General features: G+C 38.2%; 1 protein-coding gene across 4 annotated transcripts in view; it reads left to right on the forward strand.

Moving 5' to 3' along the window:
• Positions 1-19,760, forward strand: part of GALK2 (galactokinase 2) — a 218,289-nt gene that overhangs the window by 23,141 nt on the left and 175,388 nt on the right. For 2 of the 4 annotated variants that reach the window (XM_011967308.1, XM_011967309.1), the window contains exon 1: positions 185-543. The exons of 1 other annotated variant lie outside the window; for it this stretch is intronic. In XM_011967308.1, coding sequence (XP_011822698.1) covers positions 491-543 — 53 coding nt within the window. In that variant the 5' untranslated portion in view covers positions 185-490. Of the gene's footprint in view, positions 1-184; positions 544-19,760 lie in introns of those variants that run through there. One more of the 4 variants, XM_011967311.1, reaches the window with a different exon arrangement.

Below are 19,760 nucleotides of genomic sequence, written 5' to 3' on the forward strand. Positions count from 1 at the left end.
TTTAGTGTTGTTTGGGGAGTAGCTGCTGACAATAAAGACCAAAATAAAGACCAAAACATAACTTAAAAACAAAACAAAACAAAAAAACACACAGCCCAAGACAGATCAGAAACTAGGTGTATGCAAGGCGCCAGGTTATGACACTGTTCTCAGACATCCACACGGCGCAAAAAGAAAACCTCACTAGGCAGCTTCGCACGTCCTCGGCGTAGGGGCTCCTGCGAGGTCCTAGTCCCTCCCTGGGAGCTAAGAGCGGAACAGAGGCTGTACCCGACTGCTGCTTGGAGGGAACCCTGGCTGAGTCCAGGGAGGAGGAGCCAGAGGCGGGGCGATTGGAAGCAGCCACCTCAGCGAAGCTGCAGGATTTCCGCAGGGCGGGAGCTGGTTATCTCCCGGAAGAAAACGGCTCCTGTCACAGAAGTCTCGTGATTGCTCTGGGAGCTTTGCTTAACCATTTGGAACTACAGAAGAAAGAAGGATCTAGCGAAATATGGCTGCAGAGAGCCCTGCTATGCGTCGGGTCCAGGTGGCAGAACATCCCAGGTTGGGGAGAGGAGACGCCGGGCTTTGGGATCTCGTGGGTTGGTTTGGGTCCACAGCATTTGGCTGCTCCCTTGGGGCGCTGCTTTTGGTCCCGGGGAGCAGGTAGAACCCTTGGGATTCTATAAGGACACGTGGCTGGGCTTGCAAAAAAGATCACATCGCACATACTACCATGGGTTGTATGTTTTTTGCTTCATCCATGCTGATTCTTGTTTTCCTTTTCTTGCTGTAATTAGCGCGCCCTTTCTACTGGGCTTCAGCAGAAATGCCCAAATCCACACTGAACTCTCTTTGTCTTACATGCCAGTTGATACTGCTTTTTTAAAAGCCTTCTTTCTAAATATTCATTGAAAACAAACACAAAAACCCTCTTGGTCTCTGCATCCTCTTTAAAAAACAAAAAACAAACAAACAAAAAAACCACGAGAATCTCTGAACTGTCACTTAGGGAATTAATTTGATGGCAGTCCCTAGCTACAGAGTAATCGTTTAGTGATGTCTCGGGGAGGATCTTTTCAGTTACAGGTACTTTGTAGAAATACTTTGTTCTGACTAACGGGGCTGAAGTCTCATAAAATGAAGTTTCTCACCTGCTACTTTAGCCGAGAACTTTTCCGACTCTGCCTTTGCTGTGTTTGTTTTTGTTTTTGTTTTTGTTTTTTTTTTGAGACGGAGTTTCGCTCTTGTTGCACAGGCTGGAGTGCAATGGCGCTATCTTGGCTCACCGCAACCTCCGCCTCCCGGATTCGAGTGATTCAACTGCCTCAGCCTCCCGAGTAGCTGGGATTACAGGCATGCACCAGCACACCGGCTACTTTTGTATTTTTAGTAGAGACAGGGTTTCTCTATGTTGGTCAGGCTGGTCTCGGGCTCCCGACCTCAGGTGATCCGCCCACCCCCGTCTCTCAAAGTTTTGGGATTACAGGCATGAGCCATCGCGCCCGGCCTCTACTTTTGCTGTTTTTAGCCTTTTTTATGTTAACTTTTTTCTTTCACATCAAGTCCTTAAGCTCTTCCTACTTGGTTTGTTACCACCATGTGTCAATTGATGATAATATATTTTACTACAACTTGAAAATGTTCTTTGATCCTTAAACCAGCAAACAGGGTGTCTTTAGTTATTAGAAAGAAACATAATTTCTTATAGAGTCCAGCACAGCTTTGGTCTACTTCCCAATGTCTTTGAATGTTTTAATATACTCTAGAGGTTCTTGTGTAGCACTGTTGCCCTTGTATATTTGAATGAATTAAAACACAGTGTTAAAGGCATGCTTCCAATAAGATTAATGAGAAATTTGCTACATGAAAATAACCTGATCCCTTGTAGTTTTTTTTGTTGTTGTTCCTTTTTTTTTTTTTTTTTGAGACAGAGTCTTGCTCTGTTGCCCAGGCTGGAGTACAGTGGCACGATCTCTGCTCACTGCAACCTCTGCCTCCCAGGTTCAAGCCATTCTCCTGCCTCTCCAGTCTCCCGAGTAGCTGGGATTACAGGTGCCGCTACCACGCCTGGCTATTTTTTCTGTTTTTGGTAGAGACAGGGTTTCGCCATGTTGGCCAGGCTGGTCTTGAACTCCTGACCTCAGGTGATCCACCCGTCTTGGCTTCCCAAAGTGATGGGATTACAGGCATGAGCCACCATGCCCAGCCTGTAGTTTAGTCTTTTACATAAAACATATCCATGTGTAAATTCCTAATGTGTTTCCATTTCATGTGATTTTAATAATAAAGATCAACATTTCTATCTATACTCACTCTGTTTGGGGGAGGATGGTGTAACAATATAGGTACATGTACTCAAAGTGAAGAATTGCTTACTGAATTTCCTTAGTGTTCTTCTTGTTTTTCATAATTTTCATATTATTCATTCATGCAACAAATATAAATATAAATATTGTTAATATTTATCTGTATTATCCACAGAAGAGATCATAATAGGTAAGCTCTGCCATTTTCCTGTTGTTCATTTGTGCACAAAATGCAATTATTAGCTTCATGCAATGTTTTATTTGCAGGATTCTTTTGCAGCCACTTACTCATTTTAGGAGGGATGTATTTTGTTAAATCTAAATAGTATAATCTATAAATTCACCTAACCGGTCAAATATTGCAATATGCTGAGAAGGAAAAAAAAATGAATAAATGGTCAGCCTGCCTCCTTGTGGAACTCTTGTTCTTTTTCAGGATGCCTCTTCAACCTCACAAGCCATGTGATCCTTTGAGTAAAGGCACTGGTCGACCATATTATACATTTTAGTAAAACTTAATTTCCTTTTTATTATTTTTATGTAAAAATCAAATAGAAATTGAAGTTCTAATATTTTCTTTCTGTGTCCCACTCTTGTGTGGTACCTGTACTGTAAGACTCTAAATTTCTCTATTCTGGCTTTCTTTGCATTCTTAGCAAGCTGTATCTCTTTACTTTCTCTTTTGGATTAAGTTTCTAAACTTGTTGGATTATTGTTATTTTTGTAGCAGTTTTATTGACATTCACGTATCACATAACTAATTCATTTAAAGTTTGCAATTAAATGAGTTTAGTATATTCATAGAGCTGTGCAACCAACACCGTAATCAAATTTTGAACGTTTTCTTCTCAGAAAGAACCCCGCCATCCCTTGTATTATCACACCCCAGAACTCCATTCCCTTTCCCCTCACCTGGCCTTAAACAACTACTAATCTGTTTTCTGTATTTATAGATTTAGTCACTTTGGACATTTCAAATGAATGGAATCATACAAAATGTTTGTTTTTTTGGTGACTGGCTTCTTCCATGTGGCATAATGTTCTGAAGATTCATGTATCAGTATGTCATTTAACATGTATCAGTACATCATTCCTTTTTATCGTCAAATAATATTCCAGTTTATGGATACTCATTTTGTTTATATATTCAACAATTGATGGACATTTGGGTTGCCTCCACCTTTTGGCTCTTATGAATAATGCTGCTGTATGCACACATTCTTTGGTCTCTATTCTACCAGTTGAGCTAGCAGGGTGACACTGAATACATTCTTAATATTAAAAATTTGGATTAATTAAAAGTATATTCAGTAAAGCCTGAAAATCCCAGTTTCTTTCCTGATTGTTTCTGATTTCTACCCTAGACTGCCAATTTCTACTTCCCTTCTTAGAAATTATCCATTTGGTTTGTATCCTTATAATATCATTGTGTCCTTATATCATTGTTACTATATTTTATAAAAATGATATATTCACATAAGTCCAATAATTATATGATATTTGTTGTTTTTTGCTTTCTCATATATCCTGGTATATCAGTTCATACAGATATATTTCATTATTTTTATTTATTTTATTTTATTTTTTGAGACGGAGTCTCGCTCTGTCTGCTGGAGTGCAGTGGCGTGATCTTGGCTCACTGCAACCTCCACCTCTTGGGTTCAAGAGATTCTCCTGTCTCAGCCTTCCAAGTAGTTGGGATCACAGGCATGTGCCACCATGCCTGGCTAATTTTTGTATTTTTAGTAGAGACAGGATTTCACCATATTAGCCAGGCTGGTCTTGAACTCCTGACCTCAAGTGATCCACCCGCCTTGGCCTCCCTGGGATTACAGGTTGAGCGACTGTGCCCTAGACTATTTCACTGTTTTTAAGGGCTGAGAGTATTTTGTAGTATGAATACTATTATTTATTTAACCACTCAACATTTAGTACACTTAGATTTCTAATTTTTCTCTCTTGTAAACAATGCTGCAACAAACATCCTTGTGTGTGTATATATGTATGCACACACAGAGATCCTCCAGTGTGGACTGAAGGTGCTTTAACTTTGAGTAGGGAAGAGGAAGTTTGGGTTTTAGGCCCCACAGAGTCTGTGTGTATGTATATATACACATACATATATATACACACACATATATACATACATATATATACATATATATGTATATATGTGTATATATACACATACACACACGAAATATATATGTATATATATATTCTCTGAGCATTTGTGTGAATTTTTTAAAGCTCATTCATAAAAATGGAAGCAGAGCCAAAGGTAATAAACATTTAAAATTTTGATAGCTATTGTCAAATGGCCCTGCAAAAAGGATGTTATTGGATTGTCTATTTCTTGTTTTTTGTTTGTTTGTTTGTTTCTTTTGTTTTTAAGACAGAGTCTCGCTCTGTTGCCCCAGCTGGAGTGCAGTGGCATGATCTCGGCTCACCACAACCATTGCTTCCTGCGTTCAAGCAATTCTCCTGCCTTAGCCTCCCAAGTAGCTGGGATATAGGTGTGTGCCACCACGCCTGGCTAATTTTTGTATTTTTAGTAGAGACGAGGTTTTACTATGTTGCCCAGGCTGGTCTCGAGCTCCTGACCTGGTGATCTGCCTGCCTCGGCCTCCCACAGTGCTGGGATTACAGGTATGAGCCATGGCGCTTGGCCTATTTCTTGTTATTTTTAGAAACTCTTTTTATATGCATGTAGTTTTGTATGTATATGTATTTTCAATAGAAACCATTTATTCCATATATATTATTAATAGAGTTTCTAGTTTAACTTTATGACACCTTTTGTTGTGTAGACATTTTATAATTTATGCAGTGTCGTATGTTGAATAATAATGATGATAGCATTTTGTCTTCACCCTTATTTTAATGTGTCATCCAAATGACCACCATGATGGCGCGAGTTAGTAGAAAGGAGAGCTTTATTGGCAGTATCAGTTTGTAGACCAGGAAGAGAGAGTCTCCAGTGTGGACTGAAGGTGCTGTAACTTCGAGTAGGGAAGAGGAAGTTTGGTTTTAGGCTCCACAGAGTCTGTCTTATAAAATAGAATCATACATATTTGGCAGGTTTTGGGGAAAAGCTATACATATTTATGAGGGGAGCCAAGCACATAGTGGGTAAACATATATGTAACATACATCCCATGTTCACTTTGTGGCAGGTTTTACCATTAAAATGAGATGGAATTTGGCTCTTTACATCAAAAGGTGAACTATAGAACACAAAGACAATTAGTGCACAGCCTCTATAGGCTGGCTGAAACTGGATTAAGGTCTGCAGTTGTTTATCAGAAAAGAATGTTTGTAAGGCTGGTCCTCTGTCTGATCAGAGTTGTAGTGGTCTGAATCATAAGTCAGAGTTAGGAGGTGTCCAATATTGCTAGGGGATTTAGCCAGAGTGTCGTTTTACTTGTAGCCATGAGAATTTAAGAAGTTGTCATGCCTCAACCTGTAACTTTTGTTACCTTAACTTTAGGGTCCCCCTTACTTGATAAAGGGGCATCTACTTTAGTTTCTCAGATCACAAATGGGAATGCTTCTAATATTTTGCCATCAAATATGATGTTTGCTGTTTCTGGTAAACATCGTTTATTAAATTAAGGACATGTCCTTTTCTAGTAGGTGAGAAAAGAAAAATAGCTCTGAGCCATCTGAGCTATGTGAGATGTGCAAAAATTTATCAGGCCCAGAGAGACATGAATATGGCACTTTAGTCACATCCCTCCCCCTCCTTGCACTCATGTCCCAGGGGCCAGTCATTTAAAGGCCTTTTCTTCCTGACTAGCTGCTTCCCCTGTTATCTTCATGTTCCTGTAATCTGTGATACAAAGAACAACATACAGCTGATCAATAGGTTATGCTATTTTAATGTAAATTCTTGGTAAACAAATTAGGAACTACCCCATTTTTTTCCTTTATAAACCACTAGTAACTACTGCTAATCAGAGGGTATATTCATGTTAACTTGAATCTATGCTCCTGAGTTGCAGTCTTCAAACTTGGCCCAAATAAACTCTGTGTTAAGTTTGCCTCACTTTTTTTGTCTTTAGGTCAATGCGTGACAGAGATTTAAAAATTATTTTATTTTATTTTAAAAAATAAGGAATGGTTATGAAAATACATTTGTTTCTTCTTTGAGTTTTTTGAGAGGATCGTGAAGTCATAGAATTTTCCTCTTTTTATTCTGTTAGCATAGTGCATTTAATCAACAGATTTCTGGTGCTGATTACCTTCACATTCCTGGAATGAACTCTGCTTGGTCACATAGGTTATTTTAGGTAATTACTGCATTAAATTTACCAACATTTTATTTAGAGTTTTTCTATCTATTTTCACAAGTGAGATTAGCCATTCTTGTCAAGTTTAGGCATCTGGGTTAGACTAGCCTCCTAAAATAAGGTGGGAAACTTTCCACAGCTTCTATTATTTAGAATTATTTATAAAAAGAAAAGACCATTTTTTTTTCCTTGAAGATCCAACTAACTTTATAACACTTTTTGGGCTTTGTTTCTGACAACTTTTCTATTTCTTTATTTTTAACCTCTTGTGTCAATTTTAGAAATTTGTATTTTTTCTAGACAAATCAGCCATCTGGATTTAAAAATTTTAAAATCCTTTTAAAATTTATGTTTGTCTATTATTTCTAGTATTGGTTATGTTTAATGACACAAAGTTTTTTTCTATATTATTGTTTTTTTAATTGAAGAAACACCTTGTAATTTTTTTATCCAATCTGCTATTTTCCCCTAGTTCATTAAATTTTACTTTTATCTGTTAATTTGTATCTTCTAATTTCTTTGATTTCTTTTTCCTAGGTTCCTGTGTTATATGCATACTTTATTTTCATTATTTTTTTTCTTTTTTTCCTTTAAAGAATTTATTTTAAACCTATTATACCACACAGTATGTTTTAAACACTGCCATATAACCCCCTAATTAGGTAAAGACAAAACAGTTTATCTTATTAGAAACAAGATACATCATCACTTATAGAGTTTTCAAACATTATTGCACTTTAACTTTCATAATTTGACAAAGAATTCATGAAACAATCTACAGACTAGTTTTAACAGACAAATAACACTTGTAAGCAGACATGACTGTCCTAAATTGTTTTTTAGGTATCAATTTTACAAGCATTACTTACATTAGTGGCAACAGTGGAGTTGGAGAGTATTGCGCCTTTTCCAAGATGCGCGGTGAGAATCACCAGGAATGTGGTGGATGGAACTTATGACCCTACCAAGGCCACGGATCTTTTGGCCTGCAGGTGTCAGCCCATGCATCACCCTTTGCTTGTGGACTGGTTTGGTTATCCACTGGGTGTAAGGACTTTTTCTGACAGCTTTATGGAGTGGATGAATGAGGATAACCTCAAACATTTTGTGTGTTGAATCTTCACCAAAGTAAGAACTCAGGACTCTCAGCCGGGCATGGTGGCTCATGCCTGTAATCCCATCACTTTGGGAGGCCAAGGTGAGTGGATCACTTGAGGCCAGGAGTTCAAGACCAGCCTGGCCAACATGGTGAAACCTTGTTTCTACTAAACATATAACAATTAGCTAGGTGTGGTGGTGCACGCCTATAATCCCAGCTACTCGGGAGACTGAGGCATGAGAATTGGTTGAACCCAGGAGGTGGAGGTTGCAGTGAGTGGAGATTGTGCCACTGCACTCCAGCCTGGGTGACAGAGCAAGACTCTGTCTCAAAAAAAAATAGAAAAGAAATATATATATAGAAATAAAATGTATAAATATGTCTGTATATATGTATAAATAAATATATATGTACATGTATATATGTATATGTGTGTGTGTGTATATATATGAATTTAGTACTCTTATAACCCCACAGTGGAGTCCAGCTTTCTCCTCTTCAATAGACTTCGAGCATACTTTAGCTGGTTAACACCACAATGGACACACTTGCCATAAGCTGCACCCTTAGGAACTGGGCATTTTCGGCCACCATGGTGCACAGGAAGCCTATATATAATGTAACCTTGCTTGACATTGTAGCCCAGTCAGTGCACTGTTTTGGGCTGGGTGGGTTGTGGAGCCCTGTGGTAGAGCAGAGAGCTGTCAATATTGCTAGCAGGGACTCTCAGAAGAAAGTGCATGATATCAGACTGTTGCTTCTTCCATAGCTCCTGAATGTACTTGTATGCAGCTCTCTTGGCTTACCTGATGGCTCTTGCCAGACAGAAAGGAAAGCGCCTTTCTCCCCCATGATTTATTTTCTTATATGAATAGAAGGCTAGAAAATTTTCTGAGTGCCATTATGGTTGTGTCTCATGGGTTTTTGATATGTAGACCTCTCATTATTTTCAAAATAGCTATAGCTGTGGCCTTAATTTCCACTTTCCTTCAACTTCTTGCTCACTAATTTGCTCTTCAACTCTTTTCATTCTTCTATTCAACCTACTATTTTTATTTTCACCATCATAACCTTGTTTTCTAAGATCTCTAATATAATTATAGTTTTATTTTTATGTTTAATTTTTGATCTTGGAGAAATTTATTGTGATGAAAGAACAAAACAGAGATTCAAATTCATCCTCCTTTCCCAATGGTAATTATCATACTTTGAAATTCCATCTATAACATATATTAAATTCTCAAATATAACAGTAATAATAGTAATAACTATAATTATTTTATACTTATAAAACCCTCAAACAAACTTTTGCAGTGAGTTCTAGTATTAGCCTCAGTTTGTAGATGAGGAAATTTTGAGGTGTAGAGCAACTCATACAAATTAACATAATTAATGTTATAACCAATCGTTCTTACATTAGTATTAAAAATTAACATTTTCTATAATGCCATGCCTCGATATCCTGATGTTGAAGAGAAAACAAGCACAGACAGGATGGGGGACTTGCCCAAGGTCACAGTGGAAGACTGAAAATACATGTCATAGCTCCTGAAATTTTAATTCATTCATTTCTGCAGTTAGCCACATGGTCTGAGAGAATTAGTCCTTTTAGTAAAGTCCATTTCATTCATGACAGTCATAGCTTTGTTTCTCAAGTTCTGTTACTAATACTGCTATTCTTTTTTCTTTGTTTCTTTTTCTTTTTTTTTTTTTTTAATATTTTAAGTCAAAAGAGCATTCAGAGCACCAGAGTCAGCAATTCGTGCTGCAGTACTTTGGCCAATTCCCCCTTTAACAATATGATCTTTGTAGGAGCTCTTATTTTTATATTGAAATGCTCATTGTATTTTTTTGGGGGGCATACTTTCAGTGACTGCATTAAGACACAAGGTCTTGTTGGTAGCTCACCTAGAGGTAAAATACAGCTACTTACCCCAATTACAGCCCACTATTCATTATTAGAGGATTAGGTATGAAGTTTAGAAAAACACTGTTCACTTCAGTTCTTTCTGTTCTTAGAGAAAAATGCTTTCCTTGTTTGCCTCCATGCATTTGAATTTCAAAGGTAGGAATGTTGTATAGTAAGCCTCTTGGTGATGAAGCAGTTATAAGCCATGAACGGACTGCCTTCCCAAGGAAGTCTAGGAAAATGACAAAGTTATAATTCAAAATAATTTCATTAAGACACATTTTAGGAGACTTATTCTAACTCTGCTGTTAGCACTTCTTGTTATTTGTGTTTGCAGTCCTTGTAAAAACAAACTAATAAGGATTCAAGTTCAGGAGAACTTGAATTTCATCTATATATGATTTTCACAGGCAGAAACATTAACCCCTATTAAGGCTAGCAGTATTACCTAAACCGGAAAAGTGGGAGTTATACTTAATCGCTCTCTTTCCCACATTTAATTGTACCAATTCCTTTGGATTTGACATTTTAAATAACACCTTAATTTCACTCTTCTCTACCTATAGCTTTAAAGTATTTTCAGCATTTCTCTCTAGATATATTACAATGAACTGCTATTAGATCTCTTTATTTCTACAATCCAAATTCCACACACTACCCAGTGAGCTTTTTCAAATGCAAAATTGATGATTTACTTCATTTTTAAATGTCTGTTCACATCCATTGCCTGTATGTTGAAAGCCAGGTTTCTCAATATGGCATGATAAGGCCCTTTAAGATCTGAGACTTGATACTCTCCAACCTCCTCCCCTCCTGTTCTCTTCTGATGTTTTTAGAACCCTGTTTGTAGTTTTCCGAATGCAGTATGCTTAGGCCTTTTCATGCCAATTGCCTAGACTGCTTCGCCCTACGCAACCTGTCTGACATCATCCTTTAAAATTTATTTCAAACATTACATCTTTGGGGATCCTTTAATGTACCTTCCCTCTTTTTGATTTATCTTACCACTCATATTCTCTCATAGCAGGGACTAAATGATGTTTCTCTGTGCTCCCAAAGGACTGTGTTTGGCCAACTTGTCACTGTGTTGTTTCCCTGTATTGTGAATTTTGGCTTACCTATTTTCCTCTTTTGCTAGACCCTTCCTCTTCCTCTTCCTCCCCTCATCTCCTCTTCTTTCTTTTGAGACAGGGTCTCACTCTGTTGCCCAGATTGAAGTGCAGTGGCACAATTATGGCTCACTGCAGCCTTGACTTCCTGGGCTCAGGTGAATCTCCCACCTCAGCCTCCTGAGTAGCTAGGACTACAGGTATGCATGCACCATGGTGCCCAGCTAATATTTTGTATTTTTTATAGAGATGGGGTTTTGCCATGTTGCCCAGGCTGGTCTGGAATTCCTGAGCTCAAGTAATCTGCCTTGCCCTCCCAAAGTGCTGGGATTACGTACATGAGCCACCGCACCTAGCCAACTTTTAAATTTCTTAAGGCCAAGGATTCTTATTCATCTCCTTTCAAAGAGTACTTAGTACAGCATCAGTAAATGTTTCTTTTTTTAAAAAAAGACTTTTTTTTTGAAACAGAGTCTTAATCTGTTGCCCAGGCTGGAGTGCGGTGGTGCCGTGGCGCGATCTCGGCTCACTGCAGCCTCCACCTCCTGGGTTCAAGCGATTCTTGTGCCTCAGCCTCCTGAGTAGCTGAGATTACAGGCGCCCGCCACCAGGCCTGGCTAAATTTTGTTTTTTAAAAGAAAGTTTTTTATTTTGAAATACTTTTAGACTTATAGAAAAGTCAAATAATAGTTGAAAAATTACTGTATATTCCTCTCCCAAATTCCCCAAACTTAACATTTTACCACATTTGCTTTATCATTCTCTATCTCTGTTTTAATTTTTAATTTTTATGGGTACATAATATAGATGTATATATTTATGGGGTACATGAGATATTTTGATACAGGCATACAATGTATAATAATCCCATGAGGGTAAATATGGTATTCATCACCTCAAACATTTATAATTTCTTTGTGTTATAAACATTCCAGTTATCTTATAGTTATTATAAAATGTAAAATAAATTTTTGTTGACTGTAATAACTGTTATGCTATCAAATACTATATCTTATTCATTCTATCTAATTATATTTTTGTATCTATTAACCATCCCCACTCCCTCACCTCTGCTACCCTTCGCAACCTCTGGTAGCCATCATTCTACTCTCTTTCTCCCTGAGTTCAATTGTTTTAATTTTTAGCTCCTGCAGATGAGTGATAATGTATGAAGTTTGTATTTCTGTGCATGACTTGTTTCAAAATACCAACTTCTCCTTTTGTTCATCTTTTGTATTTTTTGCTTTAATTTCATTTATTTCTGCTCTCATCTTTGTTATTTCTTCTACTAATTTCAGGTTTGTCTTTCTCTTGTTTTTCTATGTTAAGATAAGTCATTAGGTCATTTATTTGGTGTTTTTCTACTTTTTTGATGTGGGCATTTATTTCTATAAACTTTCCTCTTAGCATTCCATCACTGTAACCCAAAGGTTTTGCTGTGTTGTGTTTTCATTTTTATTTGTTTCAAGAAATTTTAAAGTTTCCTTCTTAACTTCTTCTTTGACCTACTGGTCATTCAGGAACATATTGTTTAATTGTGTTTGTATATTTCTAAAGTTCCTCCTATTGATTTCTAGTTTTATTCCATTGTTGTCAGAAAAGATACATGATATGATTTCATTTTTTTGAATTTTTAGAGGCTAGTTTTGGCTGGGCGTGGTGGCTCATGCTGGTAATCCCAGCACTTTGGGAGGCCAAGGCGGGCGGATCACTTGAGGTTGGGAGTTTGAGACCAGCCTGACCAACATGGAGAAACCCTGACTTTACTAAAAATACAAAATTAGCTGGGTGTGGTGGTGCATGCCTGTAATCCAAGCTACTTGGGAGGCTGAGGCAGGAGAATGGCTTGAACCAGGGAGGCAGAGGTTGCGGTGAGCCAAGATCACGCCATTGCACTCCAGCCTGGGTAACAAGAGCGAAACTGTGTCTCAAAAAAAAAAAAAAAAAAAAAAAAGACTAGTTTTGTGGCCTAAGATATGGTCTGTTTTTGAGACTCAACCATGTGCCCAGGAAAGGAATGTGTATTCTGTCGCCGCTGGATGAAATGTTCTGTAAATAACTATTAGGTCCATTTGGTATAGTGCAGATTAAATCTCATGTTTCTTTGTTGATTTTCTCTCTGGATGATCTGTCCAATGCTGAAAGTGGAGTGTTGAAGTCTCCAGCTATTATTGTTTTGGGGCCTCTCTTTTTAGCTCTGATAATATTTGTTTTATATATTTGGATGCTCCAGTATAAGGTGCATATATATTTACAACTGTTACTTCTCTTGCTGAATTGACCCCTTTATCATTATATAATGACCTTCTTTTTCTCTTCTTATGGTTTTTATTTTGAAATCTATTTTGTATAATATAAGTATAGCTACCTCTGCTCTTTTTTGGTTTCCATTGGCACGGAATATCTTTTTTCATCCCTTTTCTTTTTCAATCTATGTGTGTCTTTAGAGGTGAAGTATATTTCTTGTAGGCAATAGATCATTGGATTTTGTTTTGTTTTTAATCCATTCATCCATTCTATGTCCTTTGACTGGAGAGCTGAGTCCATTTACGTTCAATGTTATTGTTGATAAGTAAGGACTTTTCTGCCATTTTATTGTTGTGTTCTTGTTGTTTTGTAGTCTTCTCTTCCTTCCTTCCTGTCTTGCTTTTTGTGAAGGTGATTTTCTCTGGTTTTTAATTTCTAGATTTTTATTTTTTGTGTATCTGTTTTGTGTTTTTTATTTGAGGTTACCATGAGGCTTGCAAATAACATCTTATCACCCTTTTTTTAAACTGATATTAACACCAATTACAAAAAGAAACAAGGGAGAAAAGAGAAAACTAAAAAAAACCTTCAAATTCATCTACCTTCTTTTTTAACTTTTTGTTGTTTTTATTCATATCTTATTGTCTATGTCTTGAGAAGTTATTGTAGTTATTATTTTTGATGGGTTCATGTTTTAGTCTTTCTACTCAAGATATGAGTAGTATACACACCACAGTTATAGTGTTACAATCTTCTGTGTTTGTGTCTTTCTTATTACCAGTGAATTTTCTATCGTCAGATGATTTCTTTTTTGAAAAATATTAACTTTTACTGTTGATATGTGGGTACATGTGCACATTTGTTATATGGGAATATTGTGTGATGCTGGGGTTTGGGGCCTGTGTCCTGTCATTCAGGTAATAAGCATAGTACCTGATAGTTTTTCAACCCGTACCCCGTTCCTCCTCTCCTCCCTCTAGTAGTCTAGAGTGTCTTTGGTTTCCATGTTTATGTCCATGTGTGCTCAGTGTTTATCTCTTACTTATAAGTAAGAACATGCAATATTTTGTTTTCTGTTTGTGTGTTTATTTGCTTAGGATAATGGCTTCCCACTGCATCCATTTTACTGCAGAGAATTCGGTATTACTCTTTCTTATGGCTATGTAGTATTACAGGGTGTTTATGTGCTACATTTTTTTTATCCAGTCTACCATTGATAGGCACCTGGGTTTGATTCCATGTCTTTCTTACTGTGAATAGCACAGCAGTGAACACATGAGTACATTTGTCTTTTTGGTAGAATGATTTATTTTCCTTTGGATGTATACCCAGTAATGGGATTGCTGGGTCAAATGGTAGGTCTGTTTTAAGTTCTTTGAAGAAACTCCAGACACTTTCTAATTTATATTTCCATCAACAGATTATAAATGTCCCCTTTTCGTTGCAGCCTCATCAGCATCTCTTAGTTTTTGACACATTTTGGTAATAGCCATTCTGACTAGTGTGAGATGGGTATCTCATTGTGGTTTTGATTTGGATTTGGATTTCTTCAGATGATTTCTTATTGCTTATTAACATCCTTTTCTCTCAGTTTGAAGTTTCTTTAGCATTTCTTGTAGGATATGTCTGCTGTCAGTGACAGCAGTTTTTGTCTGTCTCAGAAAGTCTTTGTTTCTTTTTCATGTTTGAAGTATATTTTTGCTAGATATACTATTCTAGGATGCACATTTTTTTTTTTTTCCAGCACTTTTAAGTATGTCTTGCCATTCTCTCCTAGCCTGTAAGGTCTCCACTGAGAAGTGTGCTGACAGATGTAATGGAGCTCCTTTACATATTACTGGTTTCTCTTCTCTTCCTGCTTTCAGGATCTTTCTTTATCCTTGACCTTTGGGAGTTTGATTATTAAATGTCTGGAGGTAGTCTTATTTGGGTTAAATCTGCTTGGTGTTCCATAACCTTCTTATACTTGAATATTGATATATTTCTCTAGGTTTAGAAAGTTCTCTTTTATTATTCCTTTGAATAAACGTCCTACCCCAGTCTCTCTCACTGTCTATGTTTTTCAGGCCAATAAATCTTAGACTTGCCCTTTAGAGGCTATTTTCTGTAACTTGTCGGCATGCTATATTCTTTTTTATTCTTTTTTCTTTTATGTCCTCTCACTGTGTATTTTCAAATACTCTGCCTTCAAGCTCACCAATTCTTTCTTCTACTTGATCAATTCTGCTATTGAGTGACTCTGATGCATTCTTCAGTATTTCAATTGAGAGTTTCACTCTAGAATTTGTTTGATTCTTTTAAATTATTTTGATCTCTTTGTTAAAAGTATCTGATAGGATTCTGAATTTTTTTTCTGTATTATCCTGAATTTTTTTTTTGAGACGGTGTCTCACTCTGTCGCCAGGCTAGAGTGCAGTGGTACAATCTCAGCTCACTACAACCTCTGCTTCCCGGGTTCAAGCGATTGTCCTGCCTCAGCCTCCCGAGTAGCTGGGACTACAGGTGTGCACTACCACACCCAGCTAATTTTTGTGTTTTTAGTAGAGATGGGGTTTCACCATGTTGGCCAGAATGGTCTTGATCTCTTGACCTCATGATCTGCCCACCTTGGCCTCCCAAAGTGCTGGGATTACCGGCGTGAGCCACTGCACCTGGTCTGTTACCCTGAATTTTGTTGAGCTTCCTCAAAATAGCTATTTTGAATTCTCTATGTGAAAGGTCACTTGTCTCTGTCACTCTGGGAATAGCTACTGGTGCCTCATTTAGTTCATTTGGTGATGTCATATTTTCCTTGATGGTCTTGATGCTTGTGGATGTTCACTGATGTCTGGACATTGAAGACTCAAGTATTTATGGTAGTCTTTGCAGTCTGGATTTATTTGTATCCTTTTTGGGCAGGCTTTCTAGGTGTTTGAAGGGAATTGAGTGTTATGATCTAAGTCTTTGGTCACTGCAGCTATATCTTTATTAGGGGGTACCCCACACCCAGTAACACTGTGTCTCTTGCCTTCTTGTAGAGGTACTGCCTTGGCGGTGTTGGGTAAGATCTGGGAGAATTCCCTGGATTACCAGGCAGAGTCTGTTATTCTTTACCATAATTTTCCCCCGAACAGAATTTCTTTCTCCATGCTGAGTTTCTTGGAGTTGGGGGATGGAAAACACAAGTACCCTGGTGGCCACTGTCATTGGATCTACACTGGGTCAGACTCAAAGTTCACACAGCACTGGGTCTTGCCTGAGGCCTGCAGAAACCATGTCATGGTTACCACTGATGCTCCCTCAAGGCCCAAGCAGGTGGCAAACCCAGCCAGACTTGTGGCCTTCTCTTTAGGGTGATGAGCTCCCCCTCAGCCCAGGATTGGTCCAGAAATGCTGTCTAGGAGTCAGGGCATAGAGTAAGGAACCTTAGGAATCTACTTGGTGCTCTATTCCACTGTGGCTGAGCTGGCACCCAAGCTGCAAGACAAAGTCCTTCCTACTCTTCCCTCCTCTTTCCTCAAGCAGAAGTATTTCCCTGTGGCCACCTCCCCCTTGTCTGTAGTGAGTAATGCCTGGTTATTGCTGATGTTTACTGCCTGGCTACCACTGTTGACCCAAGAACTCTTCTGTCAGCTTGTAGTGCATGCTGCTGGGCCTGGGATGCTCCCTTCAGGGTAGTGAGCTCCTCTCCGGTCCAGCACAGGTCCAAAAATGCCATCCAGGGCCAAGTCCTAGAATTGTGGACCCCAGGAGTCCTTGGGTGGTCTGTATCACAGTAACCAGGCTGGTACCCATGCTTCAGGAGAAAGTTCCCTTTAATCTTCCTTCTTTCCTCAAGCAGAACAAGTCTCTTCCCATGGCCATCACACTGGGAATGCACAGGGTCATCCAAGTCCTATGACAAATACTACCTGGCAACCACTGATGTTCATTCAAGGTCTGACAGCTCTGTAGTCAGCAGGCAATGAATTCTCCCAGGACTAGTTCCTTCTCTTCAAGGCAGTAGATTCCCCTCTGGCCCAGGATGTGTAGAAATGTTGTCAGGGTTTTCAGTGCCTTACAAAGACTTAGAGTGACTTTCAGATTTGTTTAGGAACCTGTTGTGCTTTAGCCCATGGTGGTTGGGCTAGCCAGAACTTACTTTCAGGCTGCTGGGATGGTCAATTTCCCTCTAGCTAAGGCTGGTCTAAATGCTCCTTCCAGGGGCACTGGCTGATTTCTGCACTGTGTTACTTTCTACTGATACAGGACAGCACTGAATTCCAAAGCAAAGCCCCATAATCACTGTACTCCTCCATGTGCACAGATTCTCTCTCCATGCTACATGGCCACCACCATTGCTGGAGGATAAGAGAGGGGTGGTGTCAATGATTCAAGACTATCTTTTCGACCGTCTTCAGTGTCAAATTCCTTGACATGATTTTAAAACCAGATATTGTGATTATTCACCTGATTTTGGGTTCTTATGAAGGTGCTTTCTTCTGTGGATAGTTAGTTGTTCAACTTGTTATTTCTGCAGGAAGATGATCCCTAGAGGGTTCTACTTGGCTATCTTGCTCCTATCCCCTTATAATATTTTTCCTGAACAGTTTGAGATTAAGTTGAGGACCTGATGCCTGTTAGAAGACAAAATCTCAACTAATTTAAATACTCTAATTAGCTTTTATTATTATTTTCAATTCATGAATTGGGCAGCATCTAAAAATAGAGAGGTGCTATGCTAGGCATGGCAGAACAGTTGGTTTTTACAAAATAGCTTGAAGAAGAACAAGTGAAACAGCATAATAAAAAGCAGATTGGTTAACATCAGGTTACTTCAGGTTCGTTTTCTTGTAAGGGTTAAAACAGAGGGGACTTCCTTACCATGCTGGCTAAAACTGGCCTGTTTAGGAATTTGGCTACCATGTCTCTCCTGCTTTTTTATAGATCAGATAAACAACTTAGTTTTGGTTTGGTGATGGGGAACTTTAGCATGAATGACTCCATTTTGGCCTAGTGGAACTCAGCCCAAAATAACGGTCTTCCATAAATTTTATTTAACATGCTCTTTTAACCTTAAATACTTGAATGCATATTTCCTAAAAACAAGGATATTCTTTTATATAGTCAGAGCATAATGATTAAAATTAGGAAATTAACATTGATAGAACAGTATTATCTAATTGACAGATGTGATGTGTTACCAGTTATCCTACTCATGTCCTTTATAGCAAAATACAGCATACATGGGTGGATACATTCCAAGACCCCTCAGTGAATGCCTGAAACCACAGATAGTACTGAATCCTATATATACTATTTGCTTTTTTTCTATATATAAATACCTATGATAAAGTTTAATTTATAAATTAGGCATAGCAAGAGATTAACAATAATAACTAAAAATAAAATAGAACAATTTTAACAGTATACCAACAACACTACTCACAGGCTTTGGAGTCATTATTAAGTAAAATTATGGTTACTTGAACACAAGCACTGCAATATAGAGACAATACAGATGTCAAGCTGATAATGAGATGACTACCAAGTGACTAGTGGGTGTGTAGCATATATAGTGTGGATATGCTGGACAAAGGGAAGACTCATGTCCTGGGCAGGACAGAATGGGACAGTGTGAGATTTTATCATGCTACTCAGAATGGTGTGCAATTTAAAACTTAGGAATTGTTTATTTCTCTATTTTTCCATTTAATATTTTCAAACCATAGTTGACAGCAGATAACTGAAGTCATAGAAAATAAAACCACAAATAAGGGTGGACTGCTATATTTTTTCCTGTTCTAAGACCCAATCTAGGATGTATACTATACTTACTTGTTGCCTCTTTAATTTTTTTTTTGTTTGTTTGTTTGTTTTTTTGAGATGGAGTCTTGCTCTGTCGCCCAGGCTGGAGTGCAGTGGCGCAATCTTGGCTCACTGCAAGCTCCATCTCCTGGGTTCACGCCATTCTCCTGCCTCAGCCTCCCAAGGAGCTGGGACTACAGGCGCCCACCACCACGTCCGGCTAATTTTTTTCTGTAGTTTTCGTGGAGATGGCGTTTCACTGTGTTAGCCAGGATGGTCTTAATCTCCTGACCCTGTGATCCACCCGCCTCGGCCTCCCAAAGTGCTGGGATTACAGGCATGAGCCGCCGCACCTGGCCTAATCTTTTTTATTGTGGAACACTTCCTCAGCCTTTCTATGTGTTTTATCAGCAGCTGTTTTACAGAATATTCCTCAGTTTGAGTTTTAGGGAAAATTGTGAAAAACTTCGAAATGGACCAAAAGATTATCAGGTATCTTCAAAGGAAAACTAGAAGTTGTCTAGTATACCTTTCAAGTTAGCTGATTTCTATGTGAGTTCTGAGGCTTTCATTGTATTCATGGATTCATGGTATTTTACAACTCTGTAGGTCATATAAAACTGTTAGCAATGCAAATTATGTATTATTTTCCATAGGAATTGCAAATCCTGTCTGGTGGAATGCAATTGATTGCCCCCTGGCTGTTAATGTTTTCCAGTTTTTTTGTATACATTTCTCTTTTTTTTCCCCCAATACCACATTTGTTATGTTATAAAAGAGGGAAATGTGATTATCACTGATATTTTAAATGCATGTTTTTTTAAAATTATACTTTAAGTTCTAGGGTACATGTGCGCAATGTGCAGGTTTGTTTCATATATATACATGTGCCATGTTGGTGTGCTGCACCCATTAACTGGTCATTTACATTAGGTATATCTCCTAGTGCTATACCTCTCCCTTCCCTCCACCCCACAACAGGCCCTGGTATGTGATGTTCCCCTTCCTGTGTCCATGTGTTCTCATTGTTCAATTCCCACCTATGAGTGA

The sequence above is a fragment of the Mandrillus leucophaeus genome, unplaced genomic scaffold (assembly GCF_000951045.1).
Source record: "Mandrillus leucophaeus isolate KB7577 unplaced genomic scaffold, Mleu.le_1.0 Scaffold798, whole genome shotgun sequence".
NCBI classification, from domain to species: domain Eukaryota; kingdom Metazoa; phylum Chordata; class Mammalia; order Primates; family Cercopithecidae; genus Mandrillus; species Mandrillus leucophaeus.